The sequence below is a fragment of the Artemia sp. Qi Xiang Cuo genome, chromosome 5 (genome assembly GCF_049724085.1).
Source record: "Artemia sp. Qi Xiang Cuo chromosome 5, ASM4972408v1, whole genome shotgun sequence".
NCBI classification, from domain to species: domain Eukaryota; kingdom Metazoa; phylum Arthropoda; class Branchiopoda; order Anostraca; family Artemiidae; genus Artemia; species Artemia sp. Qi Xiang Cuo.
Genome location: NC_142798.1, coordinates 1,207,989 through 1,235,135, shown reverse-complemented (window position 1 = coordinate 1,235,135; position 27,147 = coordinate 1,207,989). Strand labels below are relative to the sequence as shown.

The following is a 27,147-nucleotide window of genomic DNA, read 5'->3' as shown; positions in this document are numbered from 1 at the left end:
TAGCCAACTCCTACTCACAGCTCACTGTTGCACCAGGGCAACACAGCTACACCCGCTCCTCCTGCATCCTAATTTATTCAAGGGTTACTCCTTTAGCTCCCCCCCTAAGAATACGTATACTTAGCTAGGAAGAACTTATTCAGCCCCCCCCCCCAAAAAAAAAACACAAAAAAATAAATATGTATTTATTCATCAGAATCCAATTCAAAGCTTTTTTGTTTACTAGACTATAGTTTCCTCGAGGGGCACCCCTCAGTGTTCTAGCTAGGCAAACTACTTAAAGGGCCATGCTGACACCACTATGAGGCCATGCAGGCAAAGTTTCACTCTGGGGGATAGGGACTTAGGAGGGAATACACGATAGAGTGGAGACCCAAAACCATCTCACAAGACCGGAACAGCTCCAACCTTTTATACCCAGGCTATCCTTGTCAGGGCATTCTACAGGGAGCCCATCAGTAAATTCATAATTCCACCCACACAAGAAAATTCATGAACAAAGATGAATATTCGAATATCACCTTTTTTGTGTAGGCTACAACAATCCTGAACTAAAGGTAACTAGTTACAACGTTGTGTATTACAAGTCTTGATTTCATTCGACTGGGTTACAAAGTTAACAAAACAAGTAATACAAGTTACCAAAAAAGCAGCCTAAAGTTCCAATACACCTCCTCTCTGTGACCCAAAACAGCCTTAACTGGCTGTACCCCGTCCATAATATACTTCGATTTAACTCGACAAAGATACAGGGGAAAACAGTGCTATAAAAAAAAATCTACCCTAGCTTACCGTACTGCTCACGAAACCACCATCAACAGTTCGCATGGTATTTAGCCATGCTACTACTTTTCCTGGCACATAACTGGTGCCATCTCTTAACATATAGACAAGGAGGGCATAGGAAGATGTCTCTACTGCAAGACTGTTTGATTCATTAGGCATCCTTGGCTGCCAAAAGGGCCGTTGATTCTCATAAACAACTTTTGTAGGAGGAACTTTTGTACGTGACCAATAGATGAAGCTACCTAAAATGGAATTAGATCAAATATAAATATAAATTACTTCTAAACATTAGTTTAATGTCTCATTTTAATCCTTTCTAACTGTTTGTGGAAGTATGCATAAATGTTTTGACAACTAATGTGAAGATGCTAAAAAGTGATAACTAAAAAGTGCTTTTAACAGCTTAAAAGTGCTTGCTTCTGATCGCTAACCCTAAAAGTTTATCATTCTGTATTTGTTTTTGAATTCCGGACATATTAAGAAGTGTTTTGTTATCTTCATGTATGAAATGTTTGTCATTCCACTTTTACTTTTCTTAGAAATAAGGCATTTTGATATCAAAAAGTGATTTTAACGCCTACAGAGTGCTTTCTTTCCGTCACTAACCCTAAAAGTTTATCATTCTGTATTTATTTTTTTTTAATCTGGACATATTAAAAATTGTTTTGTTATCCTGATATGTAAAACGTTTGTCATTTCATTTTTATTGTTTTTATAAATCAGGGATTCTGATATTAAAAACTCCATTCTCTCGACTTTATTTGTGATTGAAGCAGCATAATATAAAGTAAAAGGAAAATTAACTTCTGAATGCTTTGAGAGCCGAATAAAATAGGAGAAAATAGATTGGAACAGACCTTGCAAGGCTTAAGAGGGAGGATTATGCCTCCAAGCCTTATAAAAAATGCCACGCCACAACTTTCGAATCACCAAGGCCGATTTGATACAAAAGGGACTAAACTATTTTACAATTTTCTAACTTCAAAAAGAAACAAAAGACAAAAACTTATCGGGCGAAATTTAATGGTTTCAACCACCAATGTTTTCCAATTAAAGTGGTTTGAAAACTTGAGTTTGTCTTCGTCATTCAGCATTGTTGACTGATTTCAATGAGTTTTCACTCGCACTGAATTCACACTTTTATTGAAAAGCTACAAACTTTTTCTTAGAAAAAATGATAAGGATTTAAAACAATCAACGAAGTAAAGAAGCAAATCAGATATCAATATTTTGACCGTACTTCCAAGAAATTTCTTCAGCAACGGAACTCAAGCAATAACAAAATGAAAATCGCGCCAGAAACGGCACTAACTTTATCCAGTTCCCCTTTTCACTTATTGTTCATTTCTGACTTCTTTTCTTCCTTTTATCTTAAGCAGCTGCTAAAGAAAGTTATCAAAAGAGGAATTCGAATTAACCGATTTTATCTGTTGCTTTTACTACTTGTTTTATTACTTGCTTTTATTGCTTTATTTGCTTTCTTTACTTGCTTTGTTACTTGCTTTTGCTACTTTTGCCTCTCAATTACTTGGACTATCTGTCTTGGCTTTTATCTGTCTACAATTAGCCATGTCTTGATGCAACCTTTGCAACCTACTGCAAAATACTTCATAACTTCAATTCAAAATCAACGGACTCAATCTTATTTTTTAATTATTTCCAGATTCTTCCCAATCAGTGTGGTCTTCAAAATATATACAAATTGTCACCGGTTTAATAATCCAAGTGAAAGGAAATAAATAAGAAACTGAAATGGTCATAAGAGATAAGTTTCAATCAAAACAATACCTTCTTGGATTCTGGAAAGATGCAGCGCTCCGTAGGCTACTTCTCGGAGACTTGATCCCGTCAAATATAAAACATAAGTAGTTATCGCCAACGCGTACGGATCTTGAAGGACACCAAGTTTCTTTTCCAAGTAACTGCAAAATAAGTGAAATACTGAACCTGAATGTATACTTTTACCAAAATCAGACATCATTTTGTCCCTCCCCAAAAAGAAAAATGAATCATTTGATTTTTGCGTAACCCTAGATAAAGGGGTATTCACATACATCTCTCAAGCTATGACTGATGCATCCAAAATGAATATCAGGAGTTTGGTTTAAACATATCCTCCAAAGGCAGTTTAGAACTCCCCAAATAAAAGATTAGTAGTAATCCAGGCGCCAGTAGAGAAAAAAACGCTTATTTTCAGGTCGTCATGACACATCTGTTTCACACAATCTGAAAGCAGTTTCTAGTCATATCGAACCCGCTGATGACTATTATACCCGGGAATAGGTACCTCCAAGGGGTGCTTGGCCCTTAAAAATGACTTGAAGATTTGAAAAAAACTATCTCAAGAGTTTTATTTATAGTTTTTTTTCAAGCTTGCAATGCTACCTGTTATAAGGCTCCTGCAAGGCGTGCAATTTAAAGGACGCAGTAGATAATTATCTAAGAGGCAATTCTAGTGTTTTCTTGAAGATTAAGGTTCACAACATGGAAAGCTACTTGAAACCTAACCAAAAGGTGAACCCTAAAACCCTGCCAACCTTGAAATAGAACTAGAAGCAGTTAAAAAAGTTCTGCTGAATGATGGTAATAATAAAGGGCCAACAACCGACATTCTAAGAAAAAACTTCAGCTTGAACTCCTCCAATATTCCCCGGGATCATTTAAAGCCCAATCTGACAGAATCAGATTAAGAACAGGAGAACAGTTTGATCTGATAAAATTGATAGAAGCTTTGTCTTACCTAGATTCTAGGGCCTGCTCTTTGTCAGTTTTTGATGTCGATTCGAAGCTTTCACTTATTCTGGACTTTATGCCACTCTTAAGGACTATGACTCCATCAAGGAAAGAAAAATTATCAGATTCTTCATGAAGGTTGATGAGTAAGATCTTTAGTCAGCTTCAAAAAAATCTATTCAACTGCATGGGGTTTCTGACCTGTATGATGGAACTTATAGAATAAAGGACCCAACTGGCTCACCAGTTTGCTTAAAAGACAGTAGTAGCTGCAACAACGAAGGGGTGAGTAGAGTTTGAAGGTCAGTACGACATGCAGTGGAAGCATTAAATTCGGTGACTCATGGCAATCAATTCTCAGAAGTCATTTGACCAAAGCTAACTTAGTGGCTTTTATTTATGAGTTTTGGAGCAATATTGGTAATACAAGTAGGCAATTTAACATAATCAGGTTCAGGTTCTCCTGATCGTCGACGTGTTGAGATATTGCCAAGAGAAGGATACACGGAACCTTTACCTCTTCTTGGTCTTGAGCTTGGAAGCCCATACGAAGAAGCAGACATTCGTATTACAGTCCATGTTGCTTCCAGCTTAGAAATGGAAGTTATTCTGTAATTGTTCGAGCCAATGACACCGATATTCTGGCGATAATTTTGCAACATTCGTCTACGCTGTTAGTTACGGCTGGGTATAAAATGAAGGAACTATTCCTCCAATTTCATGACCGGGTTTTTCCTGTGCATGAGCTGGCCTCTTTTCTTCCAAAGACTTTGTTGAAAGTGTTGGACTTTTGCACTGTCTTAGTGGCACTGACACGACGAGCTTTATATATTCTGTAGGTAAGAAGACATTCACTAAAACAGCTCTAAAAGTTAATTTTATTAGTAAAATGGCGGAATTGGTGAGAAAATATCGACCTCGTAAATATATCGAATTACATAGAGGAAATGATAGAGGTGGCAAGAAAGCGCAACACTAGCAGCCTATGGAGAGAATCCTACTGACTTTAACTCTATGAACGACTTAAGAGTACATTTATTCCACAGGAAAAAATCGTTGAAAAACCTTCCGCCCACTGAAAACAGTTTTAAGTACCAAATCCTTAGAGTTGTATATCATCGGTGAATCATTTTAGTGGCTAGGGAAAGTGAACTATTAGTTTTAGACACCCTAAATTTATTATGGGTATTCAGTGACACTTTTGGGATTACTCCTCTGATAAATTCATTGTCACAGTGGCCAATTTCTGTAAGCCGTATCACCGTAAAAACATGTGCATTGGAGTATATATGCAATGTGCATGTGCAATAGACAATTTGAATTATCCTTACACTACGCCTATCTACCTTAATTCTTCCCTAGGATGGATGATAGATTATCTATCAACGAATGAAATGAATCAGTTTTACACAATTCCGAAAAAAGTTGATCAAAATAAAAAATTAACAAAATAATCAATTTGAATTATCCTTGTTCTATGCCTATTTACCCTAATTCTGCCATAGCATGGATTATATAGTATCTATCAACAAGTGATAAAAACTATTTTTATACAATTCTGAAAAAATTATGCTAGCTTTCCCTCTTACAAAGACTATGTGTCTTGGCTTTATTCAAACTAACCATGGCTAGGCTCTCAAGTAATCCACCAAGTTGATCAAATTCAAGCTTCGTGAAGCAGCTGAAATCTGAAATCAAAGATACTATAGCAGATCACAGAACAAGAGAAGAAGCCCTTATCATTAGAGTAGTTGTGTGAGCCAGTGACTCCTTTAACAATCCCCATTCTGCACCAACTTTTGGAGTGGAATAAAAAGTGGAAAGGTGCAACACTATTGCACCTTCTTAAACAGGAATCATGCAATAATTTTCTGTCAATGCAAGATTCTTTTAAATAGATTTTTTTCTATAGTAATTTAATATATAATATAGTAATTATAGTAGACAGAGCTTTAAGAGAAGAACAGTGCGGTTTTAGAAAAGGTAGACGATGTGTTGACCAAATACATTAAAGTGATGAGTGCTATGTACGTGAATAACACTGCTGCGGTAAAGGTAGGAAATGAGGTTAGCAGCTGGTTTTGTATTAAATCAGGAGTTAAGCAGGGTTGTGTTCTATCCCCCTTTATATGGATCATTTTGATAGACTTTGTCTTAAGGAGCACAGGAAAGGCTATGGGAGACCAAGGAGTAAAATGGGGAGGAAATAGTCTCCCTGACTTAGATTATGCTGATGATTTAAGCATCCTAGATGAAAGTGTTTGCAAAATGAATGAAGTTTTAGAGGTTATGCGAGTTCAGGGTGCTAGAATAGGTTTGAAAATTAATGTTAAGAAGACTAAGTCACTAAGGCTAGGAAAAAGTGAAGATGAAAAGGTGAAGGTGGGTAACTAAAAGATTGATCACGTGGACAGCTTCAATTACCTTGAAAGTATTATTAATAAGGATGGTGGGAGCAGTGAAGATTTCAGAAGTGGAATAGCCAAGGCTCAGGGTGTTTTTTCACAGTTAAAAAAAGCGTGGAAGAATAGGAAGGTAAGTCTTCAAACAAAGATTAGAATATTAGAAACTACAGTGATGACAGTGGTCAAATATGGCTCTGAAGCATGGGCACTCCGAAAAGTAGGTGAAGATTTGCTAGATGTTTTCCAGAGAAATTGTTTACGGATTGTTCTGGGTACCCGGCTGACTGACCGTATTTCAAACAATAGGCTATACGAAAAATACGGTTCAATACCGATCTCTAGGGCTATAATGAAAGAAAGGTTGAGGTGGCTAGGGCACATTGATTAACCGTCTAGGGCTAAAAGGAAAGCAGGTAGTCCTCGTCTGGGGTGGGAGGACGTCATAAAGAATGATTTAAAGGAAATGGGAGCTTCGTGGACGGGTGTAAAAACAGAGGCTTTGAATAGATTGGGAAGGAGGAGGAGAGTGCGTAGCTGTGTTGGCCTCAGGCGGCTTGGTGCTGCGGTGAGTTGTTAGTAGTAATAGTAGTAGTAGTGTAGTAATTTGATGTTCAAAAGAGTGAAACTTTTTTTTAAAATTGATAATTTAATTAATGTATTTTGGCATTCTATAAATATGGAAGGGGGATGGGCTTTCTCTACCTAGTAAGGGATCTCAGGTTCCCTTGTATATATGTCAACCTTGTCGTGTACCGATTATGGAGTACTGTCTATTGCAAGGAATGTGTCTTTCAAAAAATACTTGAGTGGCAAACATAAAAGACCGAACAAAATACTCAATTTTCTCTTTACACTTCTTGAAAGGCCATTCCGGTTTTTTCTAAGATTAGTGCTTTCAGAACCATCAATAAACAAAGCCCAAGAGGCCGATGGTAAGGGTCTAACCTCTGTGGTTGTAGCAGAAAACATGGACCTCCAGCCAAATTGATGAATATGACACCTTGTTTTAAACTTGCCTATCTTCCATAAGGTCATAAAGGACGATGTACGTCTGTCTATCAGCCATAGCCAGCAGCGTGGGAACTGAGTGGAGTTTTAAAGTCCATTGTAGAAAAGACTCTCTGGAGCTTTTCAAGCAAGCTTTTGTCTCTTCCAGTATTGACTCTGATTTCATTTCAAGGAAAAAAACTGTTTAAGCTGGCAAGCGAGCAGGCATCAGTTTCGAAGTGAAGTTAGACTAAAAGCTAAGCGTGAGCAATAGCTCCCTAGCCCGATTGTCAAAATATTTATTTTCAGAATAATAAACAGAAACGATTTAGGGCCCCATAGAATTAGTGTTTGGACACTGGTTCAAAAGTGATGCCATCTATTTCAGCAAAACATCTTGTTTGTGATTTGGCTGAGTTAGTTATTTTGTTTTCTGCTTTTAGAATTGACGCAGAGAAATGGTGTCACACGTATCTCTTCAACTTAAATAGGTTTCCCAATGCTGGAGAAATTAGAGCTCATCATTTGCTCCTTTAATAGCAACTGATAAAAGAGCTGATGGAAGCATACAGCATCACTTTCTCTGTATAAAAATTCGTTCATGAAGCGCGTCATTTTGAAGTTTAATACGATTGACAAATTTACTGCCGCGGAAAATGTCGGAAAAACAACACTGGATAATGATCCATTAATAAAGAGCGAGTTTCCTCGAGTGGTAATTCGGTGTAAAACATGCTGAAGGCACTAAGTCGGCTCTAGATCCCTAACTATCCTATCCCCCTCCTATTCCTCCATTAAATTTTTAGCACAAGGAGAAGTATGTAGCACCCTGTTTTCAAACAGTTCGTGGTAACGAACTGTAAGTAAGGAGCGACCCGGCTCAATGGTAACCGAAACTCTAGAAAACGGTATTTTGATGCAAATAGATACATCAAAAGAATCAGATGTTAATACTGATTTCAAATATATAAGTTTCATCAATCCTACCCAGTTTAATCCTACCCATCAAAAGTTAGGCGCCTGAGAAAATTTGGCTGATTTTCGAAAAAAGGAGGAAAGACCCCCTAAATGTTATAGAACCTTAATGAAAATCAAACTATCATATTCAGCGTATCAGAGAACCCTACTGTAGAGGTTTCAAGATTCCATCTATAAAAATGTGGAATTTTGCATTTTTTGCCCGAAGAAAGATCACGGGTGCGTGTTTATTTGTTTGTTTGTTTTTTTTTGTTTTTTTTTTTCCCCAGGGGTGATCGTATCGACCCAGTTGTCCTAGAATATCGTGGGAGGGCTCATTGGAATGGAAATTAAAAGTTCTAGCGCCCTTTTTAAGTAAACAAAAAAAATGGAGGGCAACTAGGCCCCCTCCCACTCTCATTTTTTTCCCAAAGTCACCTGATAAAAATTTTGAGATAGCCATTTTGTTCAGCATGTTCGAAAATATAATAAGTATGTCTTTTAGGATGACTTAATCCCCCGAAGTTCCCGGGGGGAGCGCTGAAAGTTATGAACTTTACCTGGTTATTTGGAAGTATACAGACGTTTTCAGGGGAGATTTTTCCTGGTAGTGGGGGGGGGGGTGGGTCGGGGTTATGTGGGAGGATCTTTCCATGAAGGAAGTTTTCATGGGGGAAGGGACATTGCTATGAAGGGGATGCCGGACTTCCCAGCATTATTTAAAAAAAGTTCAGAAATTAAATATAAAAAACAAGCATTTCAACTGCAATAGCAGCAACATCGAAACTTTAAACGAACAGAAAATATTATATATATGATTGGGTTCACCCCGTAGTCAATACCTCGCTCTTTGAGCCAAAGATTTTTAGTACTTTCATAAGAGCTATTTATTCTAATTAACGGCCTTTGTGATTAAGTGGTCATTTTTAAAGAATTGGAACAAAATTCGAACTTTCGCTTAAAGAGCAAGGTATTGACCAGCGGGCGAACCCCCTAATAAACGTATTAAAAATATATGAATATAGAAGTTCGTTACGTAAGTTAATTCGTAAGTTACGTATATTTATTACTAATAAAAACGTTCGTAAATAAAATTGAACAAGTTTCGAGAAAGCCATTTAACTAAATAAAACTAAATTAATATGAAAATTTTGTTTTAATTATTCATGTACGGTGAGCCAAGATCAAAACCTGCATTTATTCAAAAAGGTTCAAAATTAAATTAAAAAAAAACAATTTTTTTAAACTGAAAGTAAGGAGCGACATTAAAACTTAAAACGAACAGAAATTATTCCGTATATGAAAGGGACTGTTCCCTCCTCAACACATCGCTCTTTACGCTAAAGTTGGACTCTTTTTCACAACTCTACTTTTTAAAACAATAAAAAACATTAACATAGAGAGCGAGGCGTTGAGGAGGGGACAGTCCCTTTCATATACGGAATAATTTCTGTTCGTTTTAAGTTTTAATGTCGGTCCTTACTTTCAGTTTAAAAAACTTGTTTTTTTTTATTTAATAAGCAGAATGAACCAAGCGTTTTCAGATTGTTTTTCTGAAAGCTTGAAATATATGTATTAAAATATGATGATTTAAACGTTTTGGGTTTAAAAAATAGAAAACTTAATTTATATATGCAGTCGTACGTCCTTGTTGCATCTCTATGTGTAAAGTTTTGTGTCACAGAAAAACAGGGCGAGGGTAAACATATGAATTTACTCCGTATTTAGATCCTTTTTATAGTATGCATTTCAATGTACAGAGTAGAAAGTTTTTGGATTGTCCATTCTTATTTCAAAAGACTTTATGAAAAATGAAAAAATGTATAATGAAAAATGATTGAAACTTTAGAGTCAACTTACCTCAAAGCTTTTACTTTGGATATACTCAACCTCTCTTCAAGGTTACCGCTAGAAACAGTGCCAACAGTTTTCAAGGAGATGAGTACATGAGCAGTTAATATACACGTTGATGTCACACCGTCACCCTAGAACAACAAGAATACTAGTGAGTTTTCAAAACAGTGTTTTACCTTATTCCTCTGAAGCCAATTAGCTAAGCAGCGCATAATCATCATTGCAGGAGGGAAAAAATGTTCCTCAATATTCAAATAAACATTTATTTCGGTTTACATTTATTTAGGCTTTATTTATATTTCGATATTACGACTTGACAATTTTTAACTTGTGTTTTTCTTTTAGTGAGGTAAGTCAATGATCAAACTTCAGCAATATCTTGAGCTTTTAAATTAGAGAAGTCTCTGAAGTAATATCTGTACTTATTTCTCTGACGCTATTTTTTCAAACATAATATAAATTGCAAAATGTGTTAAGTTCTAAGTTCAATTATAAAAGAATTTTTATAATCTGTAACTAACTTACAATCTCAAACAATTTCTCAATATTTAGGTTAGTGTTATCTTTAGGTCCCATTTTTAGGTTGGTGATCCTATCACCCCTCGGAGGAGTGGATGATTTTTGTTTGATAGGAAACTTTAAACAATGAATTTTACGTATTTCGAGTTACCATAAATGTAATTTTTTTATATATATACTTTGTTATCAAAGTTCCGTTTTTAGTTTTGGATACTATTGGCAGGGATTACTTACGGCTCTTTACCTTTGTTCTCGGTGACTGTCTAGGACTGGACATAGGACTGGACTGGAAAGGACTGGACCGGACAAAGCTATCTTCGTAGGTAGTCTAGCCTAAGAATCTTGCCAGTAGTCAGAATAGGGTGTGTGTATATATTGTCTTATCGTCTTCAAAGACGACGTCAAGTAGAGAGACATCCCCTGAGAAGGTGAGGAGATGTATTCACTGTAAAATATATTCATTATTACCAGGTATAACTCTGGGCCTAATGGCTGCATTTGGTGGTTCTGTCACCTACCACCCTTGCTCTATCCTAGACCCTCTGAAGGAGTGCTGTCTGAGACTCATAATTCCCCCTTCCCTTGTAAAGTTTGCAGCCATATTTGAGAATATGTACTCGTATTTTTGAAGACATGCAAAAAAAGATTAATCGAACTTGGTCTAAAAACAGCACTCAGATTCTAACATAGAAGGGTTGAATCCAATCTTTAATGATATGCCAAAGAAAACCAATAGAGAAAGTTCGAGGGAGCTGAGGTTAGCTAAAAAAAAGATTAGTTAACATTCTTAGGAAATAAAGTTCATGAACCCTCTTAATGGGGCCATTTCTGAAGATAAATTTGGGGTGACAGCGCGGAAACTTCGATTGGAAGATTAGCAAATCCTTACAATTAAAACTAATCATACCAGTGTATGACCATGTCTCCGGTAGTCTGGTAATTTCCAAGAGACCCAGTTGAAAGAAATGGGGGGGGTTTATGAGATATTCACTGTTTCGCTTTTTGAAAACGTTGTTGTGCCGAGGGTAAACTAGTGTAGAGGGTTTGGGGGGGTTTGAAGTGTCTCCTCTTGTGTCATTTACATCGAAAGAGTGGATCCAGAGATAATACGCTTGGAAAGTTTTGAACTTTACCAGAAGGCTATAGGACGAGACCAACCAACGACAAACTTCATGGAACTTTTTCAAAAAATTTCCCTCGTAGAACCGAAAAAGTTTCTTCGTGAGTAAAGCTTTTTTTTTATCAGATCTCTGCCAAACATCTTTAAAAGCCTGAACAACAGAATCCTAATGTCAAATCTCTGAGGTGGAAGTTTGATAAAGTCCTGATGTAGAGTCATAAGATGGTTTTACACAGGTGTTCCATTAAGATCTATACTATTGATCGCTTTCTAGATTGTGAACCCGAAGGTTCTGATTGAAAAGCTCTCTTAAAAATCACTACAGAAGAGAAGACTGATGGAGACAAGGAGAGGAATATTGTGGGGTGTTTTCCACGTTTGAGGAGGGAAAAAATACTCATGTAGGGAAATAAATATTAATCTCGTCAACTTGGGAGGTGAAATGGCATAAACGTTTTACGGTAAGAGAATGGTATAAGATATGGTATTGGTATAGCAACGTAAAATTGAACTTATACAAATAAGGTTATAAGCTATGACATTGCTTGAACTAGATCTTGATTACCGATATTAGTTTCTAAGGTTAAAACGAATGATTACAAATTATTCGAAGTTGCGGTTTGTTAAAATCAATGGTATTGGTTAAAAAAACTTACCTGCGAGACAATTCTTCTGTCATTGATTTCACCACCGTTATCCTTAAATGATCCATCAAAGGCCTGCCGCTTAATTAGCCAATCAGTCATATGGCTAAGAACATTTCGGTCTATTAAGAAGTTGTTCTCCCAGTCTTGAAATTCACTTTGGCTAATAATACGAAGGGCCCATGCTGTGGACCTAAAATACACAGCAATACAATACATGCGATAAATTCAAAAGGTCTTATGTGACATTTTGTAGGACTTAAGATTTAGAATATAAATATCAAGTTTAGCAGCATGGTAAGATAGATTCATAACTTGCTACTTTAAATCAGCGAATGACGTATCCGTTGTAAGGTTGAAAATTAATAACACTAATTAAGAAGTTACCAGGAGCTTGGAGATATGAGCTTTAGGTGGTTCAGCACGCCATCTATGCAGGCATCTTTGGGGGATCAAAAGATCTTTTAATATTGAGATTTATTGTAAAATAAAGAAGATTTTTCTAATTTATTTTTCTTTACAAAGAGAGCTGCAAAAACTTTAAATACCTTGAAAACGAGCTTGACTTGTTGAAACGTAGAATTAGTTGCGTCATCAGAGTTGTTGGAAATAAGGAAAAGGTCTTCTAGGCCTTTCCAGGTTCAGTTTTAAATTGATAGACCAGTATTATCTTTTGCTTGGAATGTTTTTATTTAGCGAGAGGTCTTTGATATTTATTTTTTAATTAAAAAAAAAATATGAAGGTCCAAGGGATCCTGATATTTTAGAAACAAGTCAAAAATTAGACTACCCGGAGAGTATCGTGGAAAAATTGAGGACCTATTTGGATGAGAATATTATTTTCAGCAAGGGTTGTTCTATGGGACTATATTTTCAAAGAAATCCAAAGGATTCAAAATACATCTTATGCTTGCTCCCTTGCTGCTAGGAAGATGTATTTTTCGTCTGCTATTTAGTTAGCTAATACTTTCTTTCATTCTTGTTTTAAATTTTGTTTGATCATTTTCATAAAAAAAAACTTACAAAACAAATAAGTTAGCCAGTACTAAATACCTGAAAAACGATGTATTTCACTTTTTTGGCACTGGGAATTACGACAGAAATTGGTATGTCACGATGGGTTTGGTCAACCTTGTCTTGGGGTTGCCGTGGAATATTTGAAAATTCAAGTGGCCTTTCGATAGAATATGTGGGAGACTTCACTGGCAATACATGGCGTAAGAAAAAAGTGAAATAAAAAGAAATTTTAAGAAAGGACAAAACCAAAAGACGGTAATTTTTGGAAGGGGAAAAATTACCTGGCTAAAAATTAGCCTCGCCTACCCAATCTACCCAAAAATCTACCCAAAACTTAAGAATGTGTTTTGTGAAAAGTCTTTTCTAAAACGCTTGAACCAAAAATTTCAAGCACTAAACGAAACCCGTGGATTACGAGAAATTCAAAAGGTTTTCATTTTAAAATAATCTAACTTCAAAAAGAAACAAAAGACAAAAACTTATTGGGCAAAATTTAATGGTTTCAGCCACCAAAATTTTCCAATTAAAGAGGCTTTGAAAACATGAGTTTGTCTTTGTCATTCAGCATTGTTGACTGATTTCAATGAGTTTTCACTCGCAATGAATTCAAATTTTTATTGAAAAGTTACAAACTTTCTTTTTAGAAAATATGATAAGGATTTAAAACAACCAACGAAGTAAAGAAGTGAATCAAATATCAATATTTTGACCCTACTTCCAAGAAATTTTCTCAGCAACGGAACTCGAGTAATAACAAAATGAAAATTGCGGGAGAAACGGCACTAACTTTATCCAGTTCCCCTTTTCACTTATTGTTCATTTCTGGCTTCTTTTCTTCTCTTTTCTTCCTAGGCAGCTGCTAAGGAAAGTTATCAAAAGAGGAATTCGAATTAATCGATTTTATCTGTTGCTTTTACTGCTTGCTTTATTACTTGCTTTTATTGCTTTATATGTTTTATTGGCCATAATAAGCCTAAGATTTAGATACTAACGGCAATCACATCGGTCAAAATAGGACTCTGATAGTAATTACCCATGGACAGTTTCAGTCACTCGTTTGACTGACCGCATATCAAGCAATAAGCTGTTGAAAAAATGCGGTTCGACCCCACTCTCTATGACTACAATAAAATAAAATTAAGGAGGCTCAGTCACGTATTATGGATTATAGGACACCAAAGAAAATTATTTTTTGTAATACAGCAGGGGCTAAGCAAAAAGTACGATGTGCTGGAACAAGGCGGAAGGTACCACGAGAAAATGGTTAAAGGAATTAGAAACTTCGTGGTAGGAAATGATGAGTAAAGCTTTGAAAATAGTTGAGATCTGGAGTTCCAAAAAGAGCGATGAGGAGTGTGCGCAACTGGGTTGAACTCAGGAGGGTTTGTGCCAAAATAAGTGGCCAGTAGTAGTAGTCTCAAGTGGCTGTATCAAAACAGCAAGCTTGTGACTGGTGTATTCTCCAAGAAATTGCGATCAATTTCCAGTTTCAAATTAGAATCTGTTTGCAAATATTATTGAGGGTGTATTTGAATATTACCATTTCCAAACTTTCAAGTTGTTTTTTAAAAGTTCATGGCACTAAATTTCCCTCAGTGAAAAATGAACCAAATTTCTAATTACCTCCGTGTCTCAAAATTAGTTTAAAAGTTGAGAGAAAGAAGAGGCAATCTTAGTTTTTGCTCTGTAGGATAGCAAGATTTAAGCGGCAGATCCTAAACATCCTTCATATAAAAAATACCACGATAATTTTCAGAATGTGTAATATGATTCATCCAGATTGCAGCTGACGAGAAGAAATACACCTAACACTGGCTTGGAAGAAATAGTGATCAATTTTAAAGAGTTGAGAAGTCGCTGATTAGGTTTTTGTTGAAAAATATAATATAAGAAGTTTTACCATAAAGTTGGTCTTGAATATTTGAACAGCCGCACCCCTCCATCATATGAAATAAACTCTGATAAGCCAGCAAGTGCCAAATTCATAGCCTGTAAAATAGAAATCAAATTACCCTTCAATATTCTATTCAAAATGTCAACTGTCGAAAGGTGAAACTCAAAGTCCGGCTCAGAAACTGAATAAATAAAAAAAAAAAAAAAAAAAAAGAGAGGAGATCTTTCAGTGACATACAGAAACCACAGTTTATGGTTTTGAAACTTGACTAAAACATATAACAAGGGTCTACATACCCGAAATCAGTCCTGCTCCAATAAAAGTCAGAACCACCACAAATTCAAAAAGCGCATATTTTCAAGTAAGTTTGTCTTCTGCTGGGAAAAGGGGCTCATGGGGACCAGGACTTCCGTATTTATTTTCACTGGGTAAAGGTTAGCCTCGGTATGAAAAGACCTCTGTATTTCGTTTATTTTGGGTGAAAGTAGAACACGGAGGCATAGAGGCATACACATACCCTAAAATATTTTTTTATGTATCTAGGCCCCTCCCCCTCCCAAATTCGAAAAGAATTTAGAAAATGAAAAATGAAAAATTGAACATTTTAGCCCATAAATAAAATAAAATACATAAATTGCAGATACTTTAGAAAAGACCTTTACTAAGGTGTCTTTAGTGGATTAATAAGGTTAAAAGAAATTGAACAAAATAGAGAAAAGAAAAATAGAAAAACTGATAAAAAAAACAGGAACACGACGACAAAATCCGAAATAAAAATAACCCAATCTGAATAAATGGGATCAAAACAGTATTAAAAATATACGAATAAACGAAGAATAAAAGATGGCATTGAAAACAAAAAGCAAAAAAGACAATAAAAAATCGAAAATATTCAAACATTTATCCTCTCACACACAAGACAAAATGTGACTGGATTAAAAGTGGTTTAAGTTTTAATTTAAAAACAAGAAAGATTATGCAAGAGTCTCTCCGAATAGATAAATTTATGCATTTAAGTCTCAATTTAAAGAAGAAACATACGCTAGGGTCCAGCCGAATTGACAAATTTATGTAATTATAGAGACTTTATAAAGAGAGAAGTCTTCCAAAGAAGAAATACTTTCGCCTTCTTCTGGAGAAAATAATAGATTGTGAAATTGTCGTTTCTCAACTGCTAGAGTTAATAAGCAAAGAAATAAATAAATTTTCGTTAGATGGCGAATCCAATTTTCGTCGCAAACCAGAGCTATTCAAGAAACCAGAAATACTCAAAAATTTTTCAGGGTAAGGAACGTTTTTTTCGTTCTGGATGGAGGTATAACATTTATGGCAAATACATATTTTTTTTCAGGTGGTAAAAACAATTTTTCGCTTAATGATGGTACTTCAGTAAGTTTTCACAATGTAATGTAACTAGGTTCACCAAAAAAAAAAAAAAAAAAAAAAGACAGAGACAGAGAAAAAAATGTGACCAGAGTGGTCTAAATACGAGAAAGTCTCTGTCACTTGTTTTTAACGAAATGCCTGTCAATGATAAATAAAAAGCCAAAAATAGTTATTGCAATCACTGGACAAAGTAGTTACATGACATATCGTCCAACCTGTTCTATTAATCCCTAGTGTGAATAAGAATAGGGTCGTACAAAAAAGAGTGTGAAAAACAAGGAAACAGCTGAAACTTTTTTCAAATGTGCTAAAATTATCCAAAATACTGATGAAAATTGTATTTTTTTTTCTAATTCACGGATAAAATCTAACAATTCGTTCGAGTCTGGAGGTAACTATGCAAGTAGGCCTGGAGGATGTGCTGGAATAGAGATGTGAAATACTGCTTTAAAACTCAAGAAAACTGTGGCTTCTGATATGAAAAATGCCGCTTCTCGACATTAAAAGATATTATTGCTATTATTCTAAAGATTCTCTCTAGTCAATTACCGTCACATTTTTATAGTTTTTTTTTTTTATTATTTTGCTAGTTATTTTATAAAACATCAGCTTACTTTAAGTCCAGAATACAAAAGCTTAGGTTTCAGCTGATCTGTGAGACGCAAATATTGCAATGTCCATAAGTTCACACCAAGACTAAACAGTTCAGATTCAACTCCTTTGAGATCTCTTTCCAGAAGTCTGGTCGTACTCAAACGCTCATTTGCAGGCAAAATAGGGCCAAACACATCACCTAAAAATTGTAACTAATATATATTTATATTTGAAAAAAGGGGAAAATGCTTCATCTGCTGAGGTATATTTAGGTACTGTTCCTAAATAGCAGATTATTATCTTTAGCTAAATCAAGAAAAAAATACTGGTCGATTCCAGTACAGAAGAAGTAGAGAAAGATAATATAAAGCAAAATAGACAGGTAATGGAGAAACCACCATAGTGAAAGGGAAGAAAAGAAAGGATTAGCACCAAAGCTAATAACTAATAGCTTGGAATGGTAAATAAAAAGGTAGAAAAAGTAAAATGTGGAAACATTAACCGTAACTTATGTGTGCTTTATGATTCATAGAATTAGAATCACATACCGTCTCGTCTATAAAATACAAGGACAAATGACTAAAATGATGGATACACTTTAGGAAGATGCATGACAGATATTTTTGTTAATTGCAACTATCAGGTCGAAATTAAGGGTCTCTTGAAAAATCCAACAACTTAGAATAGAGGGTGGGTAGGTAGTTTTTCAAAACAGAAAAGGGGACAGAAAATATATTTCCACTTTTAGATATGTGGATTTTTAGAAAAATAAGGAATTTGCAGTTTTAATCAATCGTAAACCCATAGATAATAATCATTACTTACCCTTTACGTCAAATCATCATATTCAAGTTAAAAAAAAGGGGGGGGGGTATAATGTTTAACTTGTTGAGACCCTTGCGAGGGCATTGAAACTAACATCACCAATATACATGGCCAATTAACTAACTTCAATTTGAGATGTATTAATTGGGAAACGGTTTTCGAAAAGATAATTTCTCAAACTACAAAAAAAGAAAGAAAAAATACAGTAAATGCATTACTACAGAAGAAGGAAAAATAGACCCAAAAAGTCATAAAAAAATTTGTACCTTATAAAACCTGGTTTTAAATCGAAACTAAGAGTAAAGCCTTTACTAATTGCTGGAAAAGATATAATACTAAAATATCTATACAAGGCTGGTGTATTTCATCTTTCTTTTGTGGAAAATTTTATAATTATCATTATTATTTATTTCTAACCACATTATACAAAGGTACAATACGTGGAGTATCACAAAAAAAAAACACAAAAAATGCAACGCAAACCAATATAGAAATCAAAGAATACCAGTTACTGAGTAATACATACAATTTCAAAGAAACTAAAACAAAATAGAAATAACATACAAGGAGGGGGAAAAGAAGAAAAGAAAAAAACTGACAACTTGCAGAATGTAATAAGCAGTAATATACAGTAACATACAGTATGTGGGCAAAAACCGAAGAAACCAAGAAAATAGACTCCAAGAGTACAAAACAACAATAGATTTCGCCCTAAAGAGTCGTAAAAGGCCAGAAACTTTCGAAGCTGTGAAACAATGATTTAATCTTCCATATCCTAATATAACAAGTTTCTCTTAGGTTCAAGATACTAAGGTTCTTTTAGGTTCAAGTGGTAAGAGATTGCTTTTATATGTATTAATCGCAATGCGCAACAGTCAGGAATTTTAATTGCCAATATTTTCACAAAAGTTTTTACATTATTCAGTGTCATTTTGAACATTCGTCAATTCCATAGCTGTTTGTGTTATACTCCTTTATAGTGATAAATATGCAACAAAGAGAACATGGAAAACTCCATCAGCATTATTTTTGACATACTTTTTTTGTTTCCGTTTTTTTGGAAAAGCAAATATTAAGCAAAATAACCGTAATGCCAATTTTTATTTAACAACTAAGAGGCCAACAACTGGGGGGTAACTGCCCCCAGCTGAAATTTAGCATCTTCATATATCTTGTTAAAACTAAAATAAGCCAACACAATTCAAGCATCCACAGAAACAGATAAGTTTTATTTAGTAAACCTTTCCCTTCATGGTAATATATGGCTCGTTTTTTTCATTGTAATTTTCACTTGACTTGGGAAGATTCGCTCCAACTCTGCCCTCTTCCATATTTTGACGAACATCACACAGCAATAGATTACTCCCTAAAGAGTAGTAAAAGGCTAGAAACTTTGGAATCAATAGCTGTGAAACATCGACTTAATCTCCATTTCATAATATAGCATCTGATGAAAAAAATTATGATCGAGTTGGGCTGTTACAGACTTTTAAGGAAACTAAGGAAATTAAAGATATCATCTTTACAGGGATTAGCATAAAAAACATGGCGGAGAACATGGGTTTTTGTTTAATATTTAATTTAAAAAAAGATAATAATGATGAAGGTAAGGGATTGTCGGACGCTCGGTCCACAACAAGTTTTAACTTAATTAACGCAGGTCAAACTGAAATAAGCTTTGTGAAAAGTAAACGCAATTTAGCTAGAAGTACCATAAAATATAAACATTCAATTTTCAAATATAAGCACAATACAAAATCTTTGATTTTAATTAATTTGATTTATACTATACGTGTGATTTTTGGATAAAAAGGATACTTCTTTTTGTTAGAATTTCATATGAGAAAAAGAAACCGGATATAGACAATAGTAATAGCAGTCTCTGCCTCTGTGTTTGCTTGTGTTTGTGCTTGTATACACTCTGCTTTGTGTTTGTACTAAAATTGACATTCTAAACTTGCTTAAAGACAATAATTATATCTTATCAGATGTAAATTTCTAGATTTTCATTGTTATTTGTACAAAAAGCTAATGGATTTTATTCGAAAGTCTGTGGTGTTACTAGAAACCTTACCCGTTTCTAATATTTTCATTCATTTTAATTATGGTTGTTTATCAGACAGTAGGCTGCAAAAAGAATGAAGTTCCATCCAACTTTTTAGGGCTATAAAGATAGAAAGGTGAAGATAGCTAGGCCATATTTTACAGATGAAGAATGACAGATTGCCAAATATTATGCTGTTTTGGCCATCCATCTACGACCAAACGAGAGCAGGTCTTCCCCTGAATGGGATTGGAGAAGGTCGTAATGGTCACAAGTTTAAAGTCCTGCAGCATAAAGCTTCATCTTGTCTTACAGTTCATGCACGATGATTATCATGAAAAAATAAAGTTAGGCTAGATATGTCGTTTTAATTTTTGTAATAAAAAGTTAAAATGATTTTTCTCAAAACAATGCTGAAGTATCTAGGCTATGCTCAGTTTTATTAAAAAAGTCGGGTTTTAAAACTAGAAAAGCTTGAAGCATCCTATTGAATGGTGGGTTCAAGAAAAGAAGAAAGAAAAAAGAAAGTGAAAACAGACGATAAAAAAGTACCAAAGATGTCCAACATTTATTAACAGGAGTGAAAACAGCAAAGACGTTCAAAACTACTCACCGAAGCTAGAAGGAAATTGGGAGAGATCCCATATGCTGATTTCAAATGAAGAAGAAAATTTAAGCTATTGCATACCTGATACAGTCACATGAGCTTTTGGACTCCCGAAAACGAATCTTCTAAAGTTAAAAAAAGGAATGACGGGAGTGTCCTGAAGGGGTATATCAAGGAATCGAGTTACACGAGATCTGCTTTTGGCGTCCAATAGCATGGACATATGACGATGAAGAATTATACCCTCTGGCTGAAAAAAAGTAATAAAGAATTAATCGAATAAAAAGATTCTCTATTTCAAAATCAGGAGTAATTGATGATGTATCTCCCTAGAGATTGGTTCAATAATAATTACCCAAAGAGAATGGGAAACTTATTGTAGGGAGCAATATTAGCATTAAAGAATTAATAGCTTAACAAAGGTGGGTGAAAGGTGTGCAACGTGTTATATAAAGGGTTTCCGAACCCAAACATTTTTCAAAATAAGTTCTTTCACTTCATGACTCCCTCACCCCTGGATGAACAATAGTCTAGACGTGACCCATCTCCCTTGTCTTTTCAAACAAAAACAATTTCAACATAGCATGTAATTAACATAGCACTACTAAACATGATCATAAGCAGCACAATAGTAAAGAACGATGTTAACACAATGTATTCTTTTCGTCAGATTAGGGCACTTCACACAGAAGGAGTGTAATAAAAAATTCTAAAGTGTATCTTTCGATTGTAAACTGAAAGTTCTAGTGCCGTTTTAAATAATAGAAATCGGTTGAAGGGCAACCAGCCTCCTCGCCACCCTATCATTTCCTCAAACATGTCCAATCAAAATTTTAAGATAACAGTTTGGTTCAGCGTTGTTGAAAGCTCCAGTGTTATGTCTTTGAGAATGGAAGCCACCCCCCCCCCCCCCAAAAAAAAACTATGGGCAAGGGCCATAAGTTATACTAGTTGCCCATTATTAACGTGTAAGGTTTTTATGGAAGGGATGGTCGTATAAACTTTAGAGGAGGCTAATTTGATTGGAAATTGGAAGCTTTAGCTCCTTTTTCAGAGTTAAAAGTGATTGAGGGCAACTAGCCTCTCCCCCACTACTCCTCTTTTCCCAAAGCGCAGTTGATTGAAATCGTGAGACATCTATTTTGTTCAAAATAGTCTATAGAACGTATAACAATGCTTCTAAGGCTGACACAACAACAAACAAGGGTTGTAAGTAATGCCCTGGGGGCATATAAGGTTTTTTTATTGAATGGGTGGTCGTATAAAATTTGGATAAGGCTCATTTGATTCGAAATTAGAAGTTATAGTGCCCTTTTTAAGAGTCAAAAGTGATTTGTGTGCAACCCCCTCCTCATGCCCACAATTCCCCAAAATACATCCAATCAAAACTTTGAGATATCTATTTTCTTCCGCATTGTTGAAAAGTTTAGTAATTACGCCTTTGGGGACGTCAACCCACCCCCCACAGTTCTTAGGGCAAGGGCTGTAAGCTAGGCAATTCGTTTACTTTTTGCATATAGTATAATGTTATTGAGAAAGGAATGCATGTTTGACCTTTACTTTCCCCAAATACGAAGAGTATTCAGGCGAGTCTTTCAGGAAATGTTGAGGGGAGGGTTAAAGGGCGTAACTTGGAGGGTTAATAGGATTGGCTGAGTATATTAATTTGGAACTTTCAGGAGAGAGGTTGTCAATTGACCAAAAAGGCAATATTTGCACGCTACTACTACTACTACTACAGCTACCATTGGTTCTACTACTACCACAACTACTACTACTACTGCTACCACTGCTATTACTTAAACTACTGCTTCTGTAGCGAGTACTACTAAGGCTGAGGGTATTGAAAAAAAAACATCTGAGGAAATTTTGAGGGGAAAGTCAAACTAAATCAGAATATGCTATGTGCATACAGATTACTGATACAGGCGTATCATTAAAAACAAATTAAACACACAAATACAAATGAATGTGCATTGTCAGTTTAATTGTCATTGTCAGTGTTAAAAAAACAAACAGTGTTTAGAATCTATTCTTACTTATTCTCGAGGCTTTCAGCCTTCGGGTCTAGAATTTCAGTCTTAAGAAAAATATTAAAGAGGTATGGGAGGGAGAAAAGAACTTTCGCAAATTTATGAATTATGTAGGCGGTTTTTCCACTCTGGAAAATGGTAGTGGCTAGTTTTCAGAAGATATTATAGTACCACTTTTGAGAAAAAATCAAAAGATAAATATACGAATATACATACATAAAAATATGTAATTATAGCTTGTTTAATAATAAAATTTTATATAGCTGAGAGCAGTAAAAAGTTTGTGGTGTTGGTTTTATTTTTTCCAAACAACGCTACGTTTCATTTTTACTTGCAGGAAAAGTCGGAAACTGGAGGAAAGTTGGAGCGTATACAGTAAAAATGGTTTTTGCCGTATCTCTTAGGCCAAGAATAAACTTCCTTACAATAAGACTGGCTCTGTGTAACCGTTAAAGCTTAAAAAAGTAGTTCTTCCTTTTTTTAACTCTCTTGTACCATTTGTGTCCTGCAATGTATCTTGTTTTTTCTTCTTGCATTTCGCCACCACTCCTTTCCCTAACCACCGGATAATTTCTTTGTTTCCAAGCCAATTTTCCTCCACTAGACTTTGTCTCTCACTCTAGTTTCCCAAAAGTCCCAGTTTTACTGCAATAAAATGTTCCACCTAAAGATACAGAAGAAATTTTCTTTCTTACATAATCGATATGTTAAATAAGGGAATCACCTCCCCCTCTTTCCTACCCCACCCCCTTTTGCCAATCATTGTGTAAAATTTATGTTATTGATTTTGAAAAATTATTCTTTTTACAATTCCTTATACTCGTTCTTGCTTACTTATTTTATAGCTATTTTTTTTAGTAAACTATGCTTTATATTTTTTAGTCACAGAGGGTAAATTGTAATCTTTTTTTTTTATCAGCCAGTTCAATCCCTGCAGACCACCTGAGTTTATGACTGCCCTTTCCCGGAAATAAACGATATCGTATCTTACAGAGCACTTTTTGGTTTAACACTGCTGAAACATATAAGCTATATGAAAATGAAATTTACCTGAATTTCTATTTCTATAGAAGCCTTGGCACGAACAATGAAGGTTGAAATGGTTACTGTGACTTTGATTTTACCTCTTTCAACAAGAGGAACAATCGGGAGATCCACTTCAACCATACTACCCATAGGAACCTTAAAAAAAGGCAGTTAATTAAATATAGGAGGAATTATTATATAGAATTATTAATATAACATGAATTTTTATTTGCAAACAACTATCACAAGAATGAATACCAAATTTGTATCTCTTGTTAAACTACAAATCCCTCAATAAATAAAAAAGAAAATACGTGTAGTTCGTCAATTTATAAGTTATTGTAAAGTTATAGTATACATTTTTGAATAAATTATTGTATTAATTTACAACGAGCTTAAATGGTAATCAAGTAAATCACTCTTAGTCACTCTTTTTCACTAGCTTTTTACTATTTACTGATAACTTTTTTATGCTTCTCACAAAACAAATGATAGTGGTAAATTACTAATATAGACATAAATTGTTAGCCTTTTTTGATGTTTTTTTCGGCTCGTAATTACCCGATTGGGTCACAAGAATAGTATTAATCCATTTCCTATCCAACTTCTCACCCTCTGTTAAGCCATGTTTGAGTTATCTATTCGTGGTCCTTCTTTAGCCTCTAGAAGATAGAGTAGTCGCAATTAAAATCAGACTTCTTCAGCTGACAGTCTAGAACCAAGTGTTGTTAACGATAGGACAAGTGTAAAGATGCTGAAAAAGTGGCAGAATGTTCTCCAGCTTGGGGGAAAAACCGACGAATTAGTGACGTTTACTCGGAAAAAAGTAACAACCTGGATCGTCTAAACATTGCCGTTGCGACTGAACTTTTGGCTTCAGCTCAAGAGCCAATACCAAATCTTGAGAAGGTAACAGACAAGCGTGACAAAATAAACACTGAATGTGAGCTTCATATTGAAATGTTTTTTTGAAAGAAGACGTTTGGCTTTCGAGAAAAAAAGTATATAATTTACTGAAAGGACATTTTTAACCAAACAAGGACTATTTTTTCTGAGTTCATGGCAAAGGCTCAAAAACAAGGAAGTTTCAAACTAGGTGGATGGTTAATTACACTTGACTACTATTTTCTGCAGTGAAAAAAGGTTGTTTCTGCAAATATTTGTTTACTACTGCTACTAACTACTCACCACATCACCAAGCCACAGCTACGCATTCTCCTCCTCCATCCCAATCTTTGCAAAGCATCCCTCTTTACATCCTCCCAGAAAGTTCCCATTTCCTTTAAATCTTTCTTTATGACATCCCCCCACCCCAAACGAGGACGACCTGCTTTCTGTTTAACCCTAGACAGTTGACCGAAAATGACAATCTTCGGCAATCTGTCATCCTTCATCCGTACAACGTGTCCTAGCCATCTTAATCTTTCTTTCATTATGGCCGAAGAAAGTGGGATTGAACCACATTTTTCGCACAGCCTACTGTTTGAAACAATCTGTAGGCTATTTCTCTGGAAAACATCTAGCAAATCTTCATCTGCTTTTCGGAGTGCCCGTGCGTCAGAGCCATGTTTGACTATTCTCATCGCTGTAGCTTCTAATATTCTAATCTTGGTTTGCAGACTAATCTTCCTATTCTTCCAAACTTTTGTAACTGTGAAAAACACCCTGAGCCTAGGCTATTCTACTTTTAACTTCTTAACTGCCCCCACCGTCCTTACTAAAAATACTACCAAGATAAATGAAGCTGCCCACCAGATCAATCTTTTGGTTACCCAACGTCAGCTTTTCATGTTCACTTATTCCTAGCCTTAGTGACTGATTCCTCTTGACATTAATTTTCAAACCTATTCTAGCACCCTGAACTCGAAAAACCTCTAAAAGTTCACTCACTTTGATTACACTTTCATCTAGGATGCTTAAATCGTCAGCGTAATCTAAGTCCAGGAAAGTTTTTCCTCCCCATTCGATTCCGTGATCTCCCATTGCCTTTCCTGTGCTGCTTAAGACAAAGTCCATCAAAGCAATCCATATAAAGGGGGATAGAACGCAACCCTCATTAACTCCTGATTTAATGCAAAAACCAGCTGCTAAGCTCATTTCCTACCTTAACCGTAGCAGTGTTATCCTCGCACATAGGACTAATCCCTTTCATGTATTTGTATGGTAAGCCATACAAGGATAAGACCTTTTCTAAAGCTCTTCTACCAAAAGAATGAAACGCTTGCTCATAATCTATAAAACTGAGGACCAAAGATGTTTGAAATCTCAGGTACTTCTCAATTATTAACCTAAGAGTGAAAATTTGGTCGACACATCCTCTATCTTTTCTGAACCCGCACTGTCCTTCTCTTAAAACTTTGTCTACAGCATTTCTCAGTCTAAAAGGTATCATATTACTAAGTAATTTGCTACCTACAGAGACCAGACTAATGTCTCGATAATTACCACACTCACTCTTATCAACTTTTTTATCAAGTGGCTTAATTGTGAGGTTTTCCTAAACTCTTCAGGTACTTCCCCTTTTTCAAAAATCATATTCGTAATCTTCAGTAACTTATTTCTAACATCAGAGCCACCATATTTAAGAAACATATTTACCACACTATCAGCACCTGGAGCCTTATTGTGATTTAATCCTTTTAGTACCGTTGGTAATTCTTCCTCACAAAACAAATCTTCCTTCACATCACAAAGTTATCACAATCTTTTTCATTTTACTCTATATCTTTTCCTGCAGCACTATATCAGGTTTAGTAAATTTTCGAAATGTTTTGCCCATCTCACTTTAACTCTTTCCTTATCACCAATTGTGGCCCCGTTCCTATCTATAACTGGGACAAATCCGGATTGACTTCTCAATTTATTAACATGCCAGTACAATATTTTACTATTATGCCATCTAGCTGCATCTTCCAGATCCTCGGCAATTTTATCCATGGCCTCCACTTCACACCTCCTTAGTTCATATTTTAATGCTTTCTCCACTTTCTTTACATTCCTTTTGTTTTCATATGATCTATCACTCAGATAATTCTTGTAAAAGCCCCTTCTCCTCTTTATTAAACATTAAATAAAAAAAAACAAGTTTTTTAAACTGAAAGTAAGGAGCGACATTAAAACTTAAAACGAACAGAAATTATTCCGTATATGAAAGGGGCTGTCCCCTCCTCAACGCCTCGCTCTTTACGCTAAAGTTTGACTCTGTCTCACAACTTTATTTTTTAAAACAATAAAAAACTTTAGCGTAAAGAGCGAGGCGTTGAGGAGGGGACAGCCCTTTCATATACGGAATAATTTCTGTTCGTTTTAAGTTTTAATGTCGCTCCTTACTTTCAGTTTAAAAAACTTGTTTTTTTTATTTAATTTCTGATCGTTTTTTATTTAATGCAGCTTTTATTTGCATAAAAATTTTACTTTTCTTTTGCTAAATGGATGTCTTTACAAATTAACTTACGTAACTAACTTCTATATTCGTATATTTTTCTTCTGGCAAAAAATACAAAGTTGCAGATTTTTGCAGATATGAGCTTGAAACCTATATAATAGGGTTTTCTGATACGCTGAATCTGACTGTGTGATTTTCATTAAAATTCTTTCACTTGTAGGGGATGTTTCCCCCTCTTTAAAAAATCGAGTAAATTTTCTCAGGCTCGTAGCCTTTGATGAGTAATACTAAACTTAATAAAATTTATATATTTAGAATCAGCATTATAAAC

General features: G+C 35.1%; 1 protein-coding gene across 1 annotated transcript in view; it reads right to left on the bottom strand.

Annotated features, from left to right (window-relative positions):
* LOC148951703 (CD109 antigen-like) overlaps positions 1 to 27,147 on the bottom strand; it is a 172,140-nt gene that overhangs the window by 30,650 nt on the left and 114,343 nt on the right. Inside the window, exons 14-21 of the mRNA XM_089089252.1 lie at positions 23,456 to 23,587; positions 20,454 to 20,622; positions 16,917 to 17,095; positions 14,923 to 15,011; positions 12,018 to 12,198; positions 9,729 to 9,853; positions 2,575 to 2,708; positions 793 to 1,028 (exon numbers count right to left, since the gene is read on the bottom strand). Of these exons, the coding sequence (XP_088945378.1) occupies positions 793 to 1,028; positions 2,575 to 2,708; positions 9,729 to 9,853; positions 12,018 to 12,198; positions 14,923 to 15,011; positions 16,917 to 17,095; positions 20,454 to 20,622; positions 23,456 to 23,587 (1,245 nt within the window). The remainder of the gene's footprint in view (positions 1 to 792; positions 1,029 to 2,574; positions 2,709 to 9,728; positions 9,854 to 12,017; positions 12,199 to 14,922; positions 15,012 to 16,916; positions 17,096 to 20,453; positions 20,623 to 23,455; positions 23,588 to 27,147) is intronic.